The 21,909-nt window shown below is 35.6% G+C and overlaps 2 protein-coding genes and 1 long non-coding RNA gene across 10 annotated transcripts in view; 1 reads left to right on the top strand and 2 right to left on the bottom strand.

The window, feature by feature from the left end:
- LOC111504836 (uncharacterized) overlaps positions 1 to 21,909 on the top strand; it is a 1,217,253-nt gene that overhangs the window by 565,754 nt on the left and 629,590 nt on the right. The gene's annotated exons all lie outside the window — the stretch shown is intronic.
- LOC141485084 (uncharacterized) lies at positions 6,367 to 7,540 on the bottom strand. 2 transcript variants are annotated; one of them, XR_012467007.1, is made up of 3 exons: positions 7,371 to 7,540; positions 7,092 to 7,313; positions 6,367 to 7,032 (listed from the first exon to the last, which is right to left on the bottom strand). It is a non-coding gene; the product is annotated as an uncharacterized lncRNA (long non-coding RNA). The 2 variants fall into 2 exon arrangements; XR_012467006.1 differs by having other exon boundaries at positions 7,092 to 7,540.
- On the bottom strand, positions 7,692 to 8,935 carry LOC141485083 (uncharacterized). Its single transcript, XM_074181080.1, has 3 exons — positions 8,699 to 8,935; positions 8,418 to 8,639; positions 7,692 to 8,361 (listed from the first exon to the last, which is right to left on the bottom strand). Exons 1-3 carry the CDS (start codon positions 8,867 to 8,869, stop codon positions 7,714 to 7,716), a joined length of 1,041 nt encoding a protein of 346 aa, XP_074037181.1. The 5' UTR covers positions 8,870 to 8,935; the 3' UTR covers positions 7,692 to 7,713.

Raw genomic sequence — 21,909 nt, 5'->3', positions numbered from 1 at the left:
TTGTTGAAGACGAATAGAAAGAGAATGCAATATTGGTAGAAGCTGACGCCGCTTGTTGAATCAACCAATTTAATAAATTGATTATTCGTTTCTCTACTCCTTTGGTCCTGGAGTATTTCGTACAAAGCTTGTGAGAATTAATTATTTCAACATACAACAGAGACTAAATTAATTTTCTCTAATCTTTCTATTGAGACTAAATGGATGAAGGTACGCTTCAAAATTTCGGCTCAATTCACCATGAGGAATTGATCGCTTACGTTCCATCATTAAAAGTGTCACATGACACAGTGTCGTACTTTAGTTTCACTTAGGCTGGATTATTCCTGAACGAGATTTCGTAGACAGTTTTACGTGTTGATTACTATCGCTCAAATATTATGGAATTGTTTTAACAGAGTGTGGTATATTTTTTGTTTACTTTTGATAAACTTGATTTCTGAATTGTCTCATTCATAAAACTGAAGCTGAAGAATATCGAAATAAGTATTGAACATTGCCAATTTTGACGATCGGTAGAAGGTCACCCTTCAATTCACTTGAATCACACTCAGAAGAATATTTCAGTTTTTTTTATTTTTTCGGGATTATCAATGTGAAATTATTCATTTTCAAATAATCCAAAATAATTATTTGTTGATGAATTACTATTACTCTCTCAATAACGAATATCATGTGGATTTTTTATCAACAAACATATTTTTCCATTGTAATTGAGGGAATTTACAGGTACAGTTTGGACAGACTATGAAGCGCGGAAGTATGTTGGTGCTTGGACAAACCTGAGATTTGACTAAAACTAATGAAGAACTGAAGTGAATTCACTTTGTTTTCTTGTGTTTGTGTAGCAAAAAATGCTAATGGATTCTCTAGACCATTAAAAATGAAGAATGTGAACACAAAAAAACAGAAATATTATTTTAGTAAAATATGAACAAATTGAGCATATGATATGTGTATATCAAAAATTGGAAAAACAGTAAATTTCTGATGTTTCATGGTGAATTTCATTGATTCGAACTCCCATGGCCTGGTATGATTCTCTACTATGATTCAAAATCTGAGAAAAGAAATGAACTTGAAATGAATAGCTGAAATAAATATCAAGCAATAAAACGTGGAATGAAAATATAATAAAACAAATGAATTAATCACAATGCAAAATGGAAATAACCAAGGGGTGAAAGAAAATTTTGAAGTATGAAAATGAAAATGAGCAATGAATTAGAAAATTTAAAAAAAATTCAGACCAAGTTACTTCACGACGTTTCAATTGTTAGTATCCACAATCGACATCTCATGATGACTGAACTATTCCTCGGAGAGATAACTATTCATAGGTTATTCGAACGCTTCCACCTACCTCCTGCCCTTTCTCTGCTTCCCTAGTTCATCGGGAGTTGACTTTGGCAGGAGTTGACCGTTTTCCGCTTGATAACATGTTTCCATAGGTTGCGTATCTCTACGCTAGCTTGGCTGAATGCACCGTTGGACAAAAAATATGCTGCGCAGCTTCTTCAAACTTCCTCTTGATTCAGTTTTCCTCACTACATAAGATCTCAGATAGAGACCACTTGATGTTATGTTGATGGGTTGAAACATGCTCCAATTTAATTTTTGATTCACTGGTTTCTCCTGTGCTCGGCAATGCGAACTTTCAATGGACTCTCACTTCCACTGATACAGGATTTGCCTCACTCACAGGGTATCTGGTGGATGCCATTATTTGCACTAGTACAAGCACTAGTTGTGACGTTTTCTCTTCCTAGCGGGTCTATTGCTGTCTTCTAGTCAGTCTTGAATATCTTCTTTGATTATGCCTAATTCCTTGTCGATATCTTCTTTCGTAATACGGAGCTTGAGAGCACGATCCATCCAAGAATGGCTATCCGTTGTGAAATTCCTTCTCCATTGTTAAGGTTATCAAAGGTCTTATGCTGATGATGTACCTAAGAAAAACATTTAGTTTTGTATTCTCATGGTTCCATATTATGAAGATGTATCTCAATGTATCTCAACCAGACTCGGGGCTTCTTATGGGCTTTTTCAAAGGCTAGAGTGCAGAAAATCACCCCAAATATACGAGTATGGTGGCTATATTTGTATAATGATGAGTGGAACTGGGAGAATGACGTCATTAATTGAGATCAATTAAAAATAGCTGGTTCATTTCCAGCTGAAAATCTAGTAGAAATGAACGATTTTGCTGGGGTGTTATCAAGGAATGATCCATCTCAAGTACTCTGGAGAGCCAGTTTCTCTAAATTTTGTTTATGAAGACTCGAAAAACCAATCTCTCCATAAAGGGTATGTACTTGAAATATACATAAAGTAAAAATCAATTGACAAACATAATCACTCAACACCGTTGATAAAATAATGAATACTAGTTAGAGCTACATGAATGATTTGAGAATTTTACTAATTGAAATTTTGTAATACTGCGCATATATGATGCAAATTTCAAACGTTGCGTCGACTTGATTGCTTTTTCTAATTACAAAATCGATCCGTTCACCCTACAACATCTCCGACAAAGGGTGTTGTTTATTATTTCAGTTAACCATTCACGGGGCAATTTAATTAAAAAATAATTCATCAACATGCTTTCTGTGTAAATTCAATTGAACAGGTAAATTCCATTATGGACACGTATAAACCGGAAAAAAAATGTTTTACTCGTCTATTTTTAATCTGAGGACGTCATCGGTTATTTATGTTGGAGTGAGTTATACGAGTAAATGAATGTTATATCGAAAATTAGAATAGAATAATATTACGTATAATGAATCCAATAAAATACTTGCACAAACATCAGAGGCGTATTTACCCAACCGACTTCAACTCAAACGCAAGATAAATGGTCACTTGCATTTTGAGAAACATATATAAACTATTTTTTGAGATAAGTCGTGAAATTTTGTTGAGCAGTGATTGGGTGAGAGATTTGAGTTGCAAACAAATAATAATGATGAAGTTTCTTTTTATAATAAAACTAACCAAAACTGATTGAAAGCAGTTGTTAATTAAGTATTGTAGATTATTGAAATAGGGAGAAAAACCTCTTATTGAAAGTCGGCCTCATTTTTTCTGCGTCAAAAATAGCAAATACTTGTGGCTTTGAATATATACAGGGTAGGGCACCGAAAACGAAACAGATCGAATATCTTCAAAACACATGTGTTCTGAAAAAATGCAAAAACATGTCGATTCTTAATCCAAGGGGAACATTTTCCCATCATAACCTCAACTGTCATACCTCTTCCCCTACCCCTCGGTGACTATCACCCAAACAATTTGAATAGGGAAAGTAGTGAATGTGACATATCGTTAAAAAGGTTATTTCATAAGGAATTCAGCTATGTCATTTTCAGCTACCTAACTTTCGAATTTGGCGCCTTCTTGCGGGAAAAAAACTGTTCCGTATTCCAAATTATGATACTTCATTCGCAAGCTAATTTGACATAAATTCGGTGATTAATGCATTATGGAGTTTTTTCTAGGGAAAAAAACAAGATGGCGGCTTCACAATGGCGGACAAGATTTGCAATTATGATCCGATTTGATTCAAAATTGATAAGTGGTGGTTTTCGGAGTCGGAAATTATGAATTGTTTTCCACTGCAAAAAATTAAGATGGTGGCTCCAAAATGGCGGACGAAATTTGTAATTATGGTTCGATTTAACCCGACACCTTCAAAACACATGTGTTGTCAACATAATGCAAAAACACGTCAATTTTAAATCCAAGGGGGACAAACCCTATCGTTACCTCAACTGTCATACTTCTCTCCCCAACCCTTGTTTACTCATACAATTTGATTAGGGAAAGTACTAAGTGTGACACATCATTGAAAAGGTAATTCCCTGAGGAATTCAGACATGTGAGTGTTCGCTACTTTTCATTTTGGCGCTCTATTACAGAAAAAACAACTGTTTCGTTTTTCAATTTACATTTTAATTGAAAGGTAGTGTTAACAATCCACGAAAAAAGAACAACAGTTGAAAAAATTACATAATCCAATCATCTCAAACTATTTTAATTCACAGTAGATGCTCAAAGTGTTCGCCATGAACTGCCATAAATGAGTATAAGTTATTCTTGAAACGCCGTCTGACGTTTTTGAGCATTTCTGAATGTCATTTTGATGACATTCGTACCTTTGGAATAACAATTGACTTACTACGCCATACAAAACAGTTGTTTTTCCTGATATGGAGGGCCAAAATGAAAAGTTGAATAGCTAACACTCACATGTCTGAATTCCTTGTGGAATTACCTTTTCAATGCTGTGTCACACTTAGTACTTTTCCTAATCAAACTGTATGAGTGAACAAGGAGTGGGGAGAGAAGTATGAAAGTTGAGGTAACGATAGGATTTGTCCCCCTTGGATTTAAAAATGACGTGTTTTTGCATTTTTCTCAGAACACACGTGTTTTGAAGATATTCGATCTGCTTCGTTTTCGGTGCCCTACCCGTATATAGTTACTGTTAGAGATGATCCACAGCTGTGATAACCAGTGATACGCGCTAAATGATCACAAGTTATTCCACAAACAATAATCGTTTGGGGGGAAATGAATCGGTCTTTCGATTTTTGGTTTTTCGATCATTTTGTATAATAAGAACCTCAACTGGCCGGCTCAAGAAAGCATTGGAATATTTATAGGATGTTTTTAGAAGGAACCCCTACTAGTCTTGGTTGTATATAGAGTCAGTACATTTTTGAGAAAACATAACTATCGGGTTCAGCAAATCTATACTTATTGATGAATCCGAAAATCACTTACTGAAAATTTACCCATTCATCTCTATTTTTTCGTACTGGTGAGTCCTAGGAAGCTGAAATTTGGTATATAGGTGCTTCCTAGGTCTAAGATGCGCACTAACAGGAGTTGAATGTCGAGTTTACGACTCCAACTGACCTCCCTTTGAATTTAGTTCAGGAGCGAGAGCTGCGGCCTTCGCAAAATCTGTCTCAGGCGGGGAAACTAACCCCCCATGAGAAGGTTAGCAAACGTTTGTGCTCAAGTGAGGTTTCACCAAAACCAGATGCGAAAAAGCCCTGCACGACTGAATCAAAGGCATCGTCAGGTGTAGCTGACACCATATCTAAACTAATCGGCTTAGTAAAGAAGCTGGGTTTGTTTGGCCGAGTGAGAATAAGTCTGAGCCACAATAAACCTTTGCGGGTTGCGGTGGAGGATCGAATAGACCCACTCACTTTGGACCTAACCTAACCTAACCTACCTCATCATCACTGTTTCTCCGTAGCGCTATATTTTCGGAGGTTGACATTTTGTGCTAAAGTTCGTTTCATATTATAAATGTGAAATATGAATGGATTTCAAAATATTCCTACCTCCTGCGCCAGCCGCGGGAAAAAGGGGAGTTTATAAAATAAAGTTACCTTTTCAACACTGTTTCTCCGTAGCGCTATATTTTCAAAGAATAAAATTTTGTATGTAGGTTCGTTTTATGTGGTAAATGTTCAATAGAGAAGGATTTTCTAAATATTCCAACTGAGGATCCCCCACTGGGGATTAAAGAAGTACGTTTACATTTGAAAATCACATTTTTATCAATGTTTCTCCGTGTGGCTCTATTTTCGGAGGCTGACATTTTGTATGTAGGTTTATTTTATCTTGTAATGTGCAATAAAAAAATCAAATATCACAACTGAAGCCTTTTCATCACTGTTTCTCCATATAATTGTTGAAACAAACATGTTCATATCGTGTTTCGACAAGAGGCAATGTTAGGTATTCACTGCATATGAAAAATGATTGACGTTCCTACAAGTTGAAAGGGATATTCATTTTCTATTTTTGTTTCAGGTGAGTCAACTCGATGTTCTTCAAAACATCCCATCATATCTGTAAGTATTTTAAGTATTTTGAAGCGTTTCTGCTATGAATTCAACTTTTTATTCAACCTGCCTATTCAAGGAGAAGTTGAGGCGGTCTAATCGGTAAGCCTTTTCTCTCACAAACTGGCATTACATTTGAACAATTCATCGGTTAATACAGATGATTATTTCATTTTGGAGACTGGAGATCACCAATTGTATTTTTATTCCACTTTCAAAACATTGAAAAAGCCTGATAAGTTTGAAACTCAGGCGTGAAATCAATCTGGAGAAAACACAGTTTCTACACCAGAACGAAAACACTGTCTTCAGATGTATGTTTCTTTCACCAAGTTGACATTGTCAAGAAATGATTATAAAACTGTTTATTTCTGACCGGGATATTATAAGCTTATATCGTCATAGTTACGCTATCAATAAAGAGGGTCATAACTCCCTTGGGACATTATAGATTTTATAATTCCCTCTACCTTTCACAAGTAAAAATAAATAGAAATGAAAACTGAACCATATTTTATTTATTCACGTCATTACAAATAATAAATGTACAATTTTGAAATGTTCCCTGAAAATTACTTCCGCCACTGAAAACAATTTCTTCTTTTGTATGGCTGGAGCTTCTGTACACTACAGTCGAGGTACCTGCCTCTTCTGATGACAAAGTAGACAACATACGCGCCGTTTTATTTCTCAATTCGATGCTATCCTCCAAATACCCCTCCGCCACCGTGGAACTTTTCCAACCTCCGTGTCTTTTTAAGTTAGTCATAGTTGCTCCTGCATTGGCTAGAGCAGTAGCAGAAGTGCGACGAAGGCAATGTCCCGTATAGGAAGATGAGTTTGGCAATCCTAAATACATTGCGATTTTGCTGGGGATTTTCCCAAACATGTTTTTTCCAATTGGCTGAGATGTACATTTATTTTGTCGGGAGCTCAAAAAAAATCGTTCAATACCTTTAGGACGCAAAGACATATAAAGTCTTAATAAAGGCAAAGCGGAGAACTCTTTTTCATCCACAACTGTAAATTTCTTCGATACACCAGTTTTACTTTCCGGTACGTTCACTACCATAACGGAATCCCGGTCCTCTATATCCGATATCTTCATATTCAAAAGTTCCTGACTTCTGCATCCTCCAAAATAACCCATAATCAAAACAACCTATAACAAAAAAAAAAGGAAATAAATACACACAAAAAGGAAAATAAGAAAAAAATTACCTTATGCAATAAATGAATATCATTAGGAGCGTCCTTTAGGAATCTGATAAAATCTTTAGGAGATGAAACAGCAGACTTTTTCGGGTTATAACTCTTACTCTTCCGTTTCAAAAAAGCCTATAGTTCATTGAACTTGGTGATATCTCATTTCTCATGTATAGTCACCATCGATTTTAGCATTGACCATTTAGTCCATAAAGAATTCGGACTATACGTTTCTGACTGAAACGAATAAACACAATTACTACCAAATCTACCGAAAAACAGAAAATTCCTTACCAGTTCTTGAAAATATGCCAGAAATACAGTTTCAGTGACATCAGTTGGCATAACATTTTTCCGTGTCAGCCAGTCCAGATATATCTTGTATTCTTTTTGGTATACGGCTTCACTTTTCGATAGAATTAATGATTCTCTTGCTTGTTCAGCTTTTTTCAAAATATCCTCCATTATATTTGAGGTAGAAAACAAGTTTATTTCTGACCGGGATATTATAAGCTTATGTCGTCATAGTTACGCTATCAATAAAGAGGGTCATAACTCCCTTGGGACATTACAGATTTTATAATTCCCTCTACCTTTCACAAGTAAAAATAAATAGAAATGAAAACTGAACCATATTTTATTTATTCACGTCATTACAAATAATAAATGTACAATTTTGAAATGTTCCCTGAAAATTACTTCCGCCACTGGAAACAATTTCTTCTTTTGTATGGCTGGAGCTTCTGTTCACTACAGTCGAGGTACCTGCCTCTTCTGATGACAAAGTAGACAACATACGCGCCGTTTTATTTCTCAATTCGATGCTATCCTCCAAATACCCCTCCACCACCGTGGAACTTTTCCAACCTCCGTGTCTTTTTAAGTTAGTCATAGTTGCTCCTGCATTGACTAGAGCAGTAGCAGAAGTGCGACGAAGGCAATGTCCCGTATAGGAAGATGAGTTTGGCAATCCTAAATACATTGCGATTTTGCTGGGGATTTTCCCAAACATGTTTTTTCCAATTGGCTGAGATGTACATTTATTTTGTCGGAAGCTCAAAAAAAATCGTTCAATACCTTTAGGACGCAAGGACATATAAAGTCTTAATAAAGGCAAAGCGGAGAACTCTTTTTCATCCACAACTGTAAATTTCTTCGATACACCAGTTTTACTTTCCGGTACGTTCACTACCATAACGGAATCCCGGTCCTCTATATCCGATATCTTCATATTCAAAAGTTCCTGACTTCTGCATCCTCCAAAATAACCCATAATCAAAACAACCTATAACAAAAAAAGGAAATAAATACACACAAAAAGGAAAATAAGAAAAAAATTACCTTATGCAATAAATGAATATCATTAGGAGCGTCCTTTAGGAATCTGATAACATCTTTAGGAGATAAAACAGCAGACTTTTTCGGCTTATAACTCTTACTCTTCCGTTTCAAAAAAGCCTGTAGTTCATTGAACTTGGTGGTATCTCGTTTCTCATGTATAGTCACCATCGATTTTAGCATTGACCATTTAGTCCATAAAGAATTCGGACTATACGTTTCTGACTGAAACGAATAAACACAATTACTACCAAATCTACCGAAAAACATAGAAAATTCCTTACCAGTTCTTGAAAATATGCCAGAAATACAGTTTCAGTGACATCTTTTGGCATAACATTTTTCCGTGTCAGCCAGTCCAGATATATCTTGTATTCTTTTTGGTATACGGCTTCACTTTTCGATGGAATTAATGATTCTCTTGCTTGTTCAGATTTTTTCAAAATATCCTCCATTATATTTGGGGTAGAAAACACGTTTTCACCGCAAACACAGGTTGGTAACAAAGTTCTGTTTATAAACAAGTAACATAGCAACAACCTAGCAACAAGAAAACTCTACTATAATCAACGGTACCTGATTCAAATATATCGGGAAGGTAATGAATTGGTACATTGTTCCGTTTCAAAAATGAACAAAATTTTATTGAAATCGGTCAGAAATAAAATTATCTATGTACCACGGGAATTAATGAGCCTTAATAACCTCAGGCAATTGCTGTCCCTCGGGCCAGAGGCCCTCGGGACGCAAACTTTGCCATCGGTAATTAAGGCCCTCCTAATTCCCTTGATACATAAATAACTATTTCACCGCAAACACAGCTTGATAACAAAGTTCTGTTTATAAACAAGTAACATAGCAACAACCTAGCAACAAGAAAATTCTACCATAATCAACGGTACCTGATTCAAATATACCGGGAAGGTAATGAATTGGTACATTTTTCCGTTTCAAAAATGAACAAAATTTTATTGAAATCGGTCAGAAATAAAATTATCTATGTACCACGGGAATTAATGAGCCTCACTAACAGTAAGTTGAGCCCTCTTTCATATTTCACTATCATCCTATTTTGTAGATTTTCCTTGAAGATGAAAATACATTTCATCGGAATATTAGAATAACTTGTATTATAATATTTTGATTTTCATGGAATTATTTTCCAGCACCTTTCTCGATTTCATATCATTTCGAAAAACTTGTGGATTCGTTTCCCGGTGGCATTTCTGGTTAGCTTCCCAAATTTCTACTACCGCAGTTGTTGGTTGATTAGTCAAACTACCAACACTGACATAAAAACTTGGCGAATTGACTTAGTCGTCATCAATAGGTGGTTCCACTTATGTCTTGCTTGCGTTTACGTAGTTATTTTGGTTTGGCACTCTTCTTGGTTATTCACATTTTGTCTTCAATCGAGGACCGCCTGCCCACCACTGACGATGCCCAATAGGCTGAAACAGCTGTCTACCGGTGACTCTTAGATTGAAATCAATAAGGTGCTTATTTATCTATTGATTTTCAAGGAATTATTATCCAGCAGCTTGACTGCAATTACCTTTCTCGATTTCATTTCATTTCTAGAAACATGTGGATTCGTTTTTCGATGACCGTCCAGGTTAGCTTCCCAAATTTCTGCTATCGCAGTTGTCGGTTGATTGGTGAAACCACCAACATTGAAATAAAAACTTGGCAAGTTGACTTGGGTGTTACACCAATAGGCGGTTCCACTTATGTCTCGCTTGCATATAGGCAGTTATTTTCGTTAAGTACTTTTTTTGGTTATTCACATTTTGTCTTCAACCGAAGACCGCCTGCCCGGTACTGACGATGCTCAATAGGCTGAAACAGCTGTCTACCGGTGGCTCTTAAATTGAAATCAGAAAAGTACTTATCTACTTATCGTTTGATTGTCATAGAATTATTTTCCAGCAGCTTGACTGCTATTTTATAGAACGACGCCATTTTAAAAGGATAGCAAATCGGAATACTGACATTAGATGAGTAGAAACTATGGAATCCTTCCAGAATATTTCCAGCTGAGAAGTACAAAAAGATCACACGCAGATTAAATTATTCAGAACAAACTGAGTTGAATTCGCGACAAAAAAATCAATGCGTCGATAAAGTGAATTTTTGTCAGATTATTAATTTTTTCCAAAAACATCAATAAAAGAGTGGCGCGCTCAAATTTTGCTAACAATAGGCTATATTTTTGTGAATAAAATTTCATTGGCAGTGAAAATTACAATATTTGAAGCACAAATAATGTCTTCAACAGTTTTCTAAGTAAAAAAGTGAAATTATTAAAATGGCTTCAACCTCTCTATTTGTTAGCTTTTAGTTGACATATCTTTTATATTTTTCTAGTGCCCTAGAAAACATTTTGAACTTTTTTTTATTTCATCGTTATCGTTTTAGGCTGCATTATATTTCATAAAGCTCACTTGCAAATACTGAATGACCCTTTTGAAATTGTATTACGATTATCTCGTATCTTCACAAAAATACTTTTCAAGGATGTTAGAAAATTTTTAAATTAACTGCCTAAATATTTATGAAACTGTTTCGTAGTGTTTGTAAAAGGCCTTACAAAGTATTAATAAAAATTATAATGTTTCATAAAACGATGCCAAGTTCCTACTTACAGCTGTTTTGTAAACAGAGAGAAATGTAGTTTTTCCGAAACGCAACTATCATAAAATATAAAATAGCTAGTTGTGATACTGTATAATGTAGTTTCCTTCATAATTGGGTATGGTTAAAGGGGTCAGTTTTCACATCATATTTGACAAAACTCTTGAACTACTTGGTATTAATATGATATTTAAAAAAAAAAACTTTGATACTTATGACTTCTACATCACTTTGTATATTGGTAAATAATTTGTAGAATTCAATTCACTTATTCATCTTAAAGTCGAATTGGAATGATAATGTGACTACACACTCTATATTAGCTTGCGAACTGATGAATAGTATTGAATTTCCTGCATTTCTTTTCGGTCCTCTGAAATGTATATGGGAGTTGTATAAAAAAAATCAATGTGAATGTTTGTTTTTGACGAGATATCTCTACGTATCTTCTATTACTGATAGTTCACCAATATTTCTCAAACGAATGAAAATTCCTCTGTGGTTATTGCCATCAGAATCACCCATTCCAAACCCAATATCGCATGACCCAACCTACGAAAAACCTCTCAAGAAGGATGCCTTCAATTCCATTGAATGGAATTGAATAATTCAACTAATAATTGCGCTTCAACAACCCGCTTTCAACCCAAGACCCCGTCCCTTTCAGAAGCGAATCGAATATTTTTTATTGTGATGTCCGTGAAATGAGGAAAAGAAAAAGCTCGAAATAAATTGAATCCTCCCGAAGAGTTGTACGACTGGTGGCATTAGTCTTTTTACTTCTTTCTTTCGAAAGTATCCAGGATAATCCCGTACCTTTGCTATTAAATAAATTCGTTTTCTTATCGATCGTTAGGTCGGCTTATACAGACGTACAGGTCGACGGAATGTACGGAATTGGTTCTATATGGAGTTGTGGATCTGAGACAAAAATCTGTGCTATGAGAATATCGATTTCACCAACCTTTGAACAGGTAAAGATTCAATGGTGATAATGATGATGACATCAGTTGCTTTTTGGGTAATTTTTCCACCATTCGTGAAATCAGTATTTAGGAATTCTATTCACGTGTAGAAGAGACAGACTATTGAGTTTACCCCTGAGATGGTTTGTGTTCTGGAATCCAGCAACACCTCAAATATGATACTTGGACTGAAGTCACTATTTGTGACTTCAATGACAGAACAATGTCTACGAAGGATGATGTAATTAGTGTTGACAAAAGAAATCAGCTCCTGAATTTTTTCTTGTTCATCATTATATGCAAATCATAAAAAAACTGCTTCAACAACTTCAGCTTGTTTCTGTGTAATTTGGTGTGCTGATTCCGAAAAATCCAACAAAAATGTCATATTTCCTGCCAATCTCTTATATTTTGAAATTCGATAAAGTTGAATCTAATCACAGACATATTTTACTCGTTCAAATCAGCAATCAATTTAGTGTTATGAGGTTGGTATCAATATCGAATGAAATCAGGTTGGTAGTTCTATAAAATACACATTCATTTGTTCTCAGCTGATATAACCTCAAGTTATATTGTTCAATCCAAGATGTCTAGAAATACCATGGTATAAACAATTGGACCTCTTCCTGTATGGAATATTCTGGTGGAAACACTTTATCTACGGAACTCGTGATTCTTCATAAAATGAAGGAGATCCAATTTCGGCGTTCTATCCACAGAGGCGCTAAGTGCACACCAAAACGATTCTTGTTCCATCCATCAGCATGTGGTCAGGAAGAAAGTCACAAATAAAATCATTGCCATTTTCTACGACAGCCAGGCGGCAATTAAGGTGCTCAGCTCATTTCAAGTCTTCTCAAGACTGGTGGGAAGCTGTCTGAGCGCACTCAATGTGCTAAGTACCCAAAATAGGGTCATTTAGCTTGGGTACTCGGACATGTGGGTCACAAAGGTAATGAGGAGGCCGATGTTCTAGCTCGTGTAGGTGCATCCAAGGCTATAATCGGCCCAGAACCCTTCTGCGGGGTAGCGAAAGCATGTATAAAGACATCCATAAATTCATGGATTCAAGCCGAATCGATAGATGGTAAAATAAGCACGCAGGAATGAGGAAAACGAAAGAGTTCATAGAGAAACCATCGCCCAGATTCACGAAACATCAGCTAAACCACAACCGTAAGGTTGTAAGGGTAGTGGTAGGGCTACTAACGGAGCATAGCCGACTCAAGAAACATATGAGCAACATGAGTCTTACAGGAGAAAGCCAATGCAGATTCTGTCAAGAAGAGAAAGAAACCGCACTGCGATAGCAATAGCGATAGCAATGCTGAATAAATGAAAGTTTATCGACTACCTTACATTACATAATGTTGGTAGTAAGTCCAAATAATATCTAAAAAGAGTACAACACATAAAGAAACAAAATAAGATAAAATAAAATTTTTAAAATATAGGACACTACTACTAGCTATTGTAAAATGTCGAGGTGGCGAGTGCACTCCATAGAAATACACTAGCGATGTCGAAAATGCTCCATGAAATCACTGACAGAATAGAAACAATTGAAAATTCTTTTAAGCGCTTCTTGAATTTATTGTTTGATAGGATTTTGTATTCCTGCAGTAACAGGTTGTGAAGATTATAATTTAGAGAGTTTTTCTGTGATTTGGGAAAACGATCAGTACGAATATTGCCTGCAGCTCTGGTATAATGATTATGTATATCGGATTGTTTGCGCAGACACATTCGATTTTTGTGGATCTCGAGCAGAACCGAGAAAATGAATAATGAAGGCAAAGGCAATATGCGTAATTGTGTAAAAAAGGGCTGGCAGTGATCACGAAAACTCACATTGGCAAGTATCCTGATTCCTTTTTGTGAAGTCGGAAAATATCTACAGCACTAGAGGCGTTCCCCCAGAGTACAATCCCATAAGTAATGACAGAGTGAAATAATGAAAAATATACATTTTTGAGTGTTGGAAAACTTGTAATTGGCTTCAGTTGATGGAGCAAAAAAATTGAGCTGGCCAATTTACCTCGTAGGTCATCCGTATGATTTTGCCAAGATAATTTACTATCTATGTTTATACCTAACAATTTCACACTGTTATCACTAGACATAGTGCTAGACAAACAAAAGGTGAGATTCTTTGTTTTTTCATTATTCAGTTTTAGTTTATTTAATGAAAACCACGTTTCAGCACTTGAGAGTGAAATTTTCACAGACTGTTGCAAATCCGGCAAGGTGTCACCTGAAAAGATGAGCGTAGTATCGTCAGCAAATTAAACTGACTTATAGGGATGTGAAAAATTAGGTAGATCATTGATGTAAATGATGAACAATAGTGGGCCGAGGACTGAGCCCTGGGGCACTCCATGTTTGATAGGTTTATAATTAGATGTACAGCTGTTATATGTGACAGCTTGTAAACGATTTGTTAAATATGAGGCAATGAGCGATAAAGCTACACCTCTTATTCCATAGAACTGCAGCTTATCCAGAAGAATAGAATGAGAGATGCAATCAAACGCCTTAAATAGGTCGCAGAGTGTGATGGCGGTTATCTTGCCCTCCTCAAGGCCCTCGATCACATCACTCACCACCTTCAGAACAGCTTGCGACGTGGATCTCTCTCTTCTGAATCCGAATTGTGAGTCGGTAAAAAACATGTTTTGTTCAAAATAGTTGTATAAACGCTCGATTATTTTACTGAAGATAGAGATGATAGTTATTGGTCGGTATTTATTGGTATCCGAAAGGTTCACTTTTTTATGAAGAGGTAAGACTTTCGATATTTTGAAAGCATACCGGACAAGAAAATCAGATTTATGAGGGAGGTGATATGCTTTACAATTATATCAGCTACTTCCTTGATGACGAAGCTGTTTAGTTCGTAAGAATCCAAGCAACGTGAGTTGTTTAGACTATTTATGGTAGTTAGGACTTCATGTCTTGTGACCGGAGATAGAAAGAATGAACTGTTTGGGGTAGGAAAATTACGATAGTTTAAGAGTTCCGTGTCCGACGTTGCAGGAATTGACTGAGACACGCAAGATGCGGGGAAGAGAAACCAGAGGCTGCCAGCTTTATGAAGGGGTCAGTGTCAAGACTATGTAGTCTAATCAAAGTGAGCAAGCTAGATAATGAGCTCTAAAAACCAATATATCTGAAAAGGTCGCAGGGAATCAGGCCATAGGCTAGCTCCCCGACAATCTAATCTCATTTAATCAGCATGCGTGAAAAGTTGGGTCGATGCCATTTCTTGCGTCGAGAGATTTTTGAGGAAACAAAAGCAAATCGGTAAAAATAGCACAAATTCTATGCATCTTTGTTCAATATTTGTGCTTTTCATTAGCAGTTCAAAATGAACAGTAGTGTTTGTAAAAACTATCCTGACCCCTATTTGCTACATCTGATGTAACTTTGTGATAGAAAAACGTTGAAGAAGCATTACTGACCCCAAAAAAGACAAACGTTGGGTTTCTCTCATAGTGTGTTGTTTGCGTCGAGGATTTTAGGAAATGGTACACGAAAGGAAAGAACTCTTTCGAATTTGCCATACCTCTGATATGGAGAGAGCAAAAAATTATTCAAGCGATTGTTATTTTTGAAGCACAGATGTTTCTTGAAATAACTCTGAAAATAGGAAATGAATTGTTTATTCTAACATTTCTTCAGTTTGACAGGTAGGACATATACCGGAAGGCCATATTCCTAAGACGAGAGTGTTCAACAGCTGTCTCTGGTATCAGAGAAAAGTGAATCAAAGTTTCAACGTTCTTAAGGAAAATCAAAACCACAGTTGTTTCGAATCATTCAGTAAGATATTTGTGTTTGATCGAAAAAACAACAAAATTGCTTGGTTCCAGACTGGAAAAAACATTCATTGGAATCTGGAACATCTACTCACCATTTGAAACAGTTTGGGCACTATTTCAGTCAAGAAGAGGATTTGATTCACTGCTGTGATATATTGATGGTCCACTGACTGAATTTCACATTGAATTTGGAAAGGAAGATTGAAAACATTTCAGGCTCATCAAAAACAAGTTGTATAGGTGTATTATCACACAATGAAAATACTTTCGCCTCATTGCCGATTGTTCATTTGCTCAAAACTGAGAAAACAGGCGATCAACATTGATCCAAAAAATAATGTCCTCAAGAACAAATTTGATAACCGGCAGAGAAAGTATTGTGCATACAATTTCAATTGATCCTGAAAAGATTCTTCAATCACTACACAATGAATTGGTCTCAATGAAACAGAATTTGTGAAAGTTCCGCCTGGAGACGGTGCCTGTTTTATATATTCACGTAAACAATCCTCATTAACGGAAAGCTGAAGTGGTAGAAGTGGTATTGGTTGGGCCTGATGTTCGATCCCAACCTCGAAGCAACTATGAGGAGAAAAGGCTTGGATATCATTCAAAAAGGCTTGAATTTTATTCAAAGAAATTGTGACAAAGTTTTTGGACAATTTGAAATCTCCAAACTATGAACTTATCATAGCTAGCATGATAAATAATTTCAAGTCTTGGTGTTTGATGAGCCTAGAAGTCCACTTCATGCACAACTATATATATATATATATATATATATATATATATATATATATATATATATATATATATATGCACAAAAAGGCATACATAAATCCAACAGTATATAAATCAAACCTTGCAACACACGCCATACAAAACAAACATAATTTCCCCCCCCCCAGAGAACATAAAACTAATAAAACAAATCAACAAGGGAAACCGCATGGACATTTGGAAAAAATTTGAACATCCATAAATTCAACAGTCATAAATCACTTATCGAGGATCAAGTACAAATCAAAACACAACAAGACTCACATTCAATATATTAAACAAAACCATACACATTCTTAGAGAAGATCTAACACGAAGAAGAGTACCTGATGCAGAACAAATACAGGCAAATTTACCTTAAGTACCTGAAATACCTGAGTTAAGACGCTCTGACCGTATAAAGAGACATACAACAGGATGACCAGTTCAGTTTGAGGAGTGCCAGAAGATGACAGTACTACCAACTGTCGAAAGCGCTCGCAGATAATTAATAGAAGATATAAAGCTTCAAATCCTTTTTGTAGAATCTAATATTGAAATACTCAAAATAAAGGAAAATTAGTTGCATCAATCAAATATATATATATATATATATATATATATATATATATATATATATATATATATATATATATATATATATATATATAATCCAATTCCATTACATCAAAAAGGAAGCTAGCTATTCAATAAATTTTACAGAAAAACAGGAGAGAATACAGAAAAATAAGCATGTAACAAAATTAGTAATCTGATATTAATATGAGTTGAAATTTGTTGAAAAAACAAATATAAATTAACGAAATCATGTGGAAAACGAACACATTTGAAACTTTACATCTCGTTAGGTCTGCTTAAGCTGATGCACATACAATTAATTCTCCTTTCAAGTTGTGAGTTTGGAGCGCAGTCAATCCTCCGTCTTGTGGCGGTCGACGATTAGAGTTCTGGTGAAACTTTCACAACTCATCCTAACTGACTCATCCTAACTGTTTTGTATCTCGTGAGTGAAGTTCGAGGGAGACCAGCATTAGATCGTCTTGACGCGCAATCAGACATAACATTCTCTCCGCGAATTCGAACCTTTTGCTGAGATAACAAGATCCATGGCGAGCTGGAATTCTTATCGATTTTGTCCCACTTTCCTTTTTGTGGAAGAGAGAAATGAGGATGATTTATTGATGGTGTCGGTAATTGGAATATTTTATTAGGGGGATTTCTGCTCCAGCTCGCTCTGCGGGCGATGTTGGGTTTTGTCACGGTAGATTCTGAAGGAGACTATTTAATCTGGAGTGAGAGATTTTTGAGGTGGAGACCTAAAATTCAATAGTATAGGGGAAAATGTGTCAGAATGTGCACAAGTCTGAAATATTTTGCTTCTGAAAACTGATATCCCGATAGTTAGATACTTGAGTGAAATTTCAATCAACTGTTTGCATAATATGGTTAATGAAAAAGCAGTTTACATGTCTTCTTTGAATTGATTGTCGGTCAGAGAATATCATCAAGTCGAAATAAATATCAATACAAGCGGTAGGTGCCTGATACGAATTCGCGGAATAAATAAAAATATGCAAATTTACCTTTCGCCATGATTGATACTCGGAAGTGAATTTTTGAACATCAGCATGAAATCATACTTGATCTTCCTATGAATAGAGAAATTCTGGAGAGGAAACAATGATAACACTTTGACGGGGAAAGGAGATTAAGTGCTAAAAAAGAAGTTAGCTTTCATTGCTACCGCTTTGCTTGCTTAAATTCCAGTACCAGTAATCGTTAAACGAATAGAAGTAAGCATAACAAATTCATCATCATTTTTATCATCATTATTTTTTGACCGGTGAGGTTGCAGTGGTCGGGTAGTATCCTCGAAGCCCCCATATATTCGAAAGAGCGTGCCTACATAACTTATCAATGAATGCTTTGCACGATCATAAGGTGGGCGATCATTAGGTATGAGAATTGTGTGACCCAACTAAACACAATGAATCAAGTATGACAGCCTTCTGAATTTGTTCTGTTGAAATTTCTGCCTCATCTTCAATAATCAGAACCACTATTCCAATAGTGTAGTCTGGATAAATTCTACGGAGCCCGAGATGGAGATCTTGATATTTCATTCGTTTTTCTTCCTTTTCATAACCAACATTCATCTCACTCGATACTGAAAACTTCACGACGATTATCTCAATATGATGGTCGAGGAAGAACACTCGTACATCAGGCTCATTAGCTTATATCAGTCTGAGGGTGGAAAATGAATAATTCCAATAAATTCGTTACTTTTCATTTCCTCAGCCAACGAATCCAGTATCTCTTGGAACCTAAAGCAACACCAGTGTCTCGTCAATACCGTTAAAGTGCTGTAGGTGATGAAGAAGCGAGTCGACAGATACAGACTGAGATCGCATATGCTGGCAAGGAGTGCATACAGACCCATTAGCCACACGACAGGCCCTGAACTTGGTGTCCAGGACCTCTATATCCATCACAAGACTACGGTACACTGATTTGTTGATAACATCATCTCAGCTCACCATTCAGTTCTCGACTTAAGCTCACCAGACCTGGGAAAAGTGAAAGTCAGATGTTATGAACAGCCGAGGTCTTTAGTGTTATTGAAAAAGACTTCATGATTCAGATTTTCCCTATGAAGTCGCAGAAATGAAGTAATCCCTGCATTTTTTATGTGAACCTTCGGCTGAACGGGTTCCGACTCGGTGACAGAATTGTAATGACGTCGTTCAGTCTTGGAAATGAAACCAGTTTCATAAGCTGCTCAGGCAGTTGCTCTAAAAATAATGCTTCTATTTCTGCTGTCATAGTCGAAAACCAAGCAGAGGAGAAGATCCGAACTGCTGATGACTCCACAGGCTTCATCCTGTACCATTATGTCATGTAGATTGTCGAAACTCAAGAGTTCATGACCTTCGGGGAAAGTGTAACCGTGAAGATGTATCATTAATTAGATCGTCACGTCGAGTTCATACAGCTCATTTTTTGAGTGACGTTTTGTGAGTGACGTTGTTTCACAACGAGGTAAAAATACGTCGTTCTGGTATCGAGATGTTGCAGAATGCTTTCGTCTGTAAACACAACTTTCTCTCAGCAGTCCTCGCATTGTTTTTTTAGAAACACTTGCACATTTGTGAATTTTATACCGATTGCATGCGTATACCCTCAGACCACTCTTGAGGCCTGATGAAGATTCTCTTCTCCAAATTCATCAAGTTTGTTTTGGGAGGGTTCTACAGTTCCTTTCAATATAATCTTTCCTCACGAAGATGTTTTCTCTCTCAAACATTAATTGTTGAAGACTTATGTATGAGGAAGTTTCTCGCTTTTTGCTTAAGAAACACTATTGCAACAATTAATATAGAAAATGGCTCAAAATCATAAATTGCATATTTGTTCATTTGGTGTATGGTTTGTTTAAGGTTTGAATATGAATGTTAGAGAGGCGAGAACTCATTGGAGCGTGCTCAATGGAGCTACTCAGAAAACAAGAGCCGATATTTCACGGGAGCATCGAGCGAGAAATTTTCTGTGGAATAGACTCAAGTTTTTACCCAATATGTGATATATAGTTCCAAACAACACCATTCAAACCGTCATAGCCACGAGCAACCACTCCGTCGACTTCAAAGGAACCATTTGCGACGGTTCGATGGCTCCGCTTTTTGTCCTTCTGAAATCAACGCGCTCCATAAATTCGTCCATTCGAAATGCATTAACGTCCGGAGCGGGATTATGTACGAAATTTATTTCAATAATACAAACTATGTAATCCAGCCGGAGGAGATTTACACCCATAGAAAACGCATTAGCATTTCAGCTGAAGCTTCGTGTGCATAATCGATGCTCTAGTCTCTCCGATGCCGAGAGAGAATTCAATAGAGTGCCGAATGAATAAACATTCCTGCTTCGGGTGCGGCAGTTTTTTTATATTAGCTACTTGTTTGTTCGCGCAGACAGCAAAACTTTAAAACTAATATTCTCTCTTGGGAGTAGCATGAAAATTTGAATGCAAATATCGAATGCATACGAATGAAGTATGTGTACAGAAAGACGCAACTGGAATTCATGATTGAAGTTTCAAAATATCTGAAACAAATGTCACTTCTATATCTAAATTATACAGTAAACTAAAAGCTCGAATTTCAAATAAACAAAAATCCAATTTAGTATACAAAATTTCTTGTATGGATTTTTCTAAAACATATATAGGACAAACATCTAGACCTCTAAGTAGTCGTATCACTTCCCATAAAAGCGACTGTAGACGAAATGTTAATTCTTGTGCATTAACAGAACATGTTAATTCGGAGGATCATAAAATGAATTTTGAAAATCCAAATATTTTAGATAGAGAAACCAATACAAATAAAAGAATATTTTTGGAAATTATACACATTAATAACGAAGAACATTCAATGAATAAACGAACTGATATTGATAGTCTCAGCAAAATTTACACATACCTACTGAAATATGATAAAGAAAATAAAAGATCTAGTAATTCGAGTATCATTCAGAATTTTCCCACTTGACATTGTCAGCCAAAAATTTTTATCAACTGTCATTATTTAATTTTTTCTATCTGTTTTTGAATCATTTTATATTTTATTCTCACGTTAGTAAGTTCTTCATATTTATATTTATTCTTTACAAGATATATGATCTTATTATTGTAGTTGTCCTGACGAAGGTGTGAAATATACCGAAAGCTTGACATATAACAAAGAATTGTCTTTGTAACAGCCCAGCTATTGACTGCAACCTCACGAATTTAACCGATTTTTGTGTATATATGTATATATATATATATATATATATATATATATATATATATATATATATATATATATATATATATATATATATATATATATATATTGTTATGATAAGTTTTTTATAAGATTATTCTGTTCTCAAAGTTAAAGATTTTCATATTTTAATTAGTTAAATGTTAAAAGTTTGCATTTATTTTAGTAGTTGAAAGTTAAAAGTTTGTATTTATTTTGATAGTTCGATGTTAAAAGTTTTTCATATTATTATTAATTTGATGTTAAAAGTTCACATATTTTGTTAGTTCAGTGTTGAAAGTTTGTGAAAATCAAAGTTATTCTTAGATGTTTAATTTTATTAGAAAGCCAGATACTTTACCTTTATTCAAATTCTTATCTGTATAATTTGGAGTAATGTTCATGCCCAGATCAGGCAAAGTTGTGACTTATCAGTATTTCAGATCATTTCCAAACAGCACAACTAACCAGAAACCATCAATCA

Source organism: Leptinotarsa decemlineata, unplaced genomic scaffold (genome assembly GCF_025532065.1).
Source record: "Leptinotarsa decemlineata unplaced genomic scaffold, Ldec_3_MD MMD2_tig00026307_RagTag_RagTag, whole genome shotgun sequence".
NCBI lineage: Eukaryota > Metazoa > Arthropoda > Insecta > Coleoptera > Chrysomelidae > Leptinotarsa > Leptinotarsa decemlineata.
This window is presented reverse-complemented; position numbering and strand designations above follow the sequence as displayed.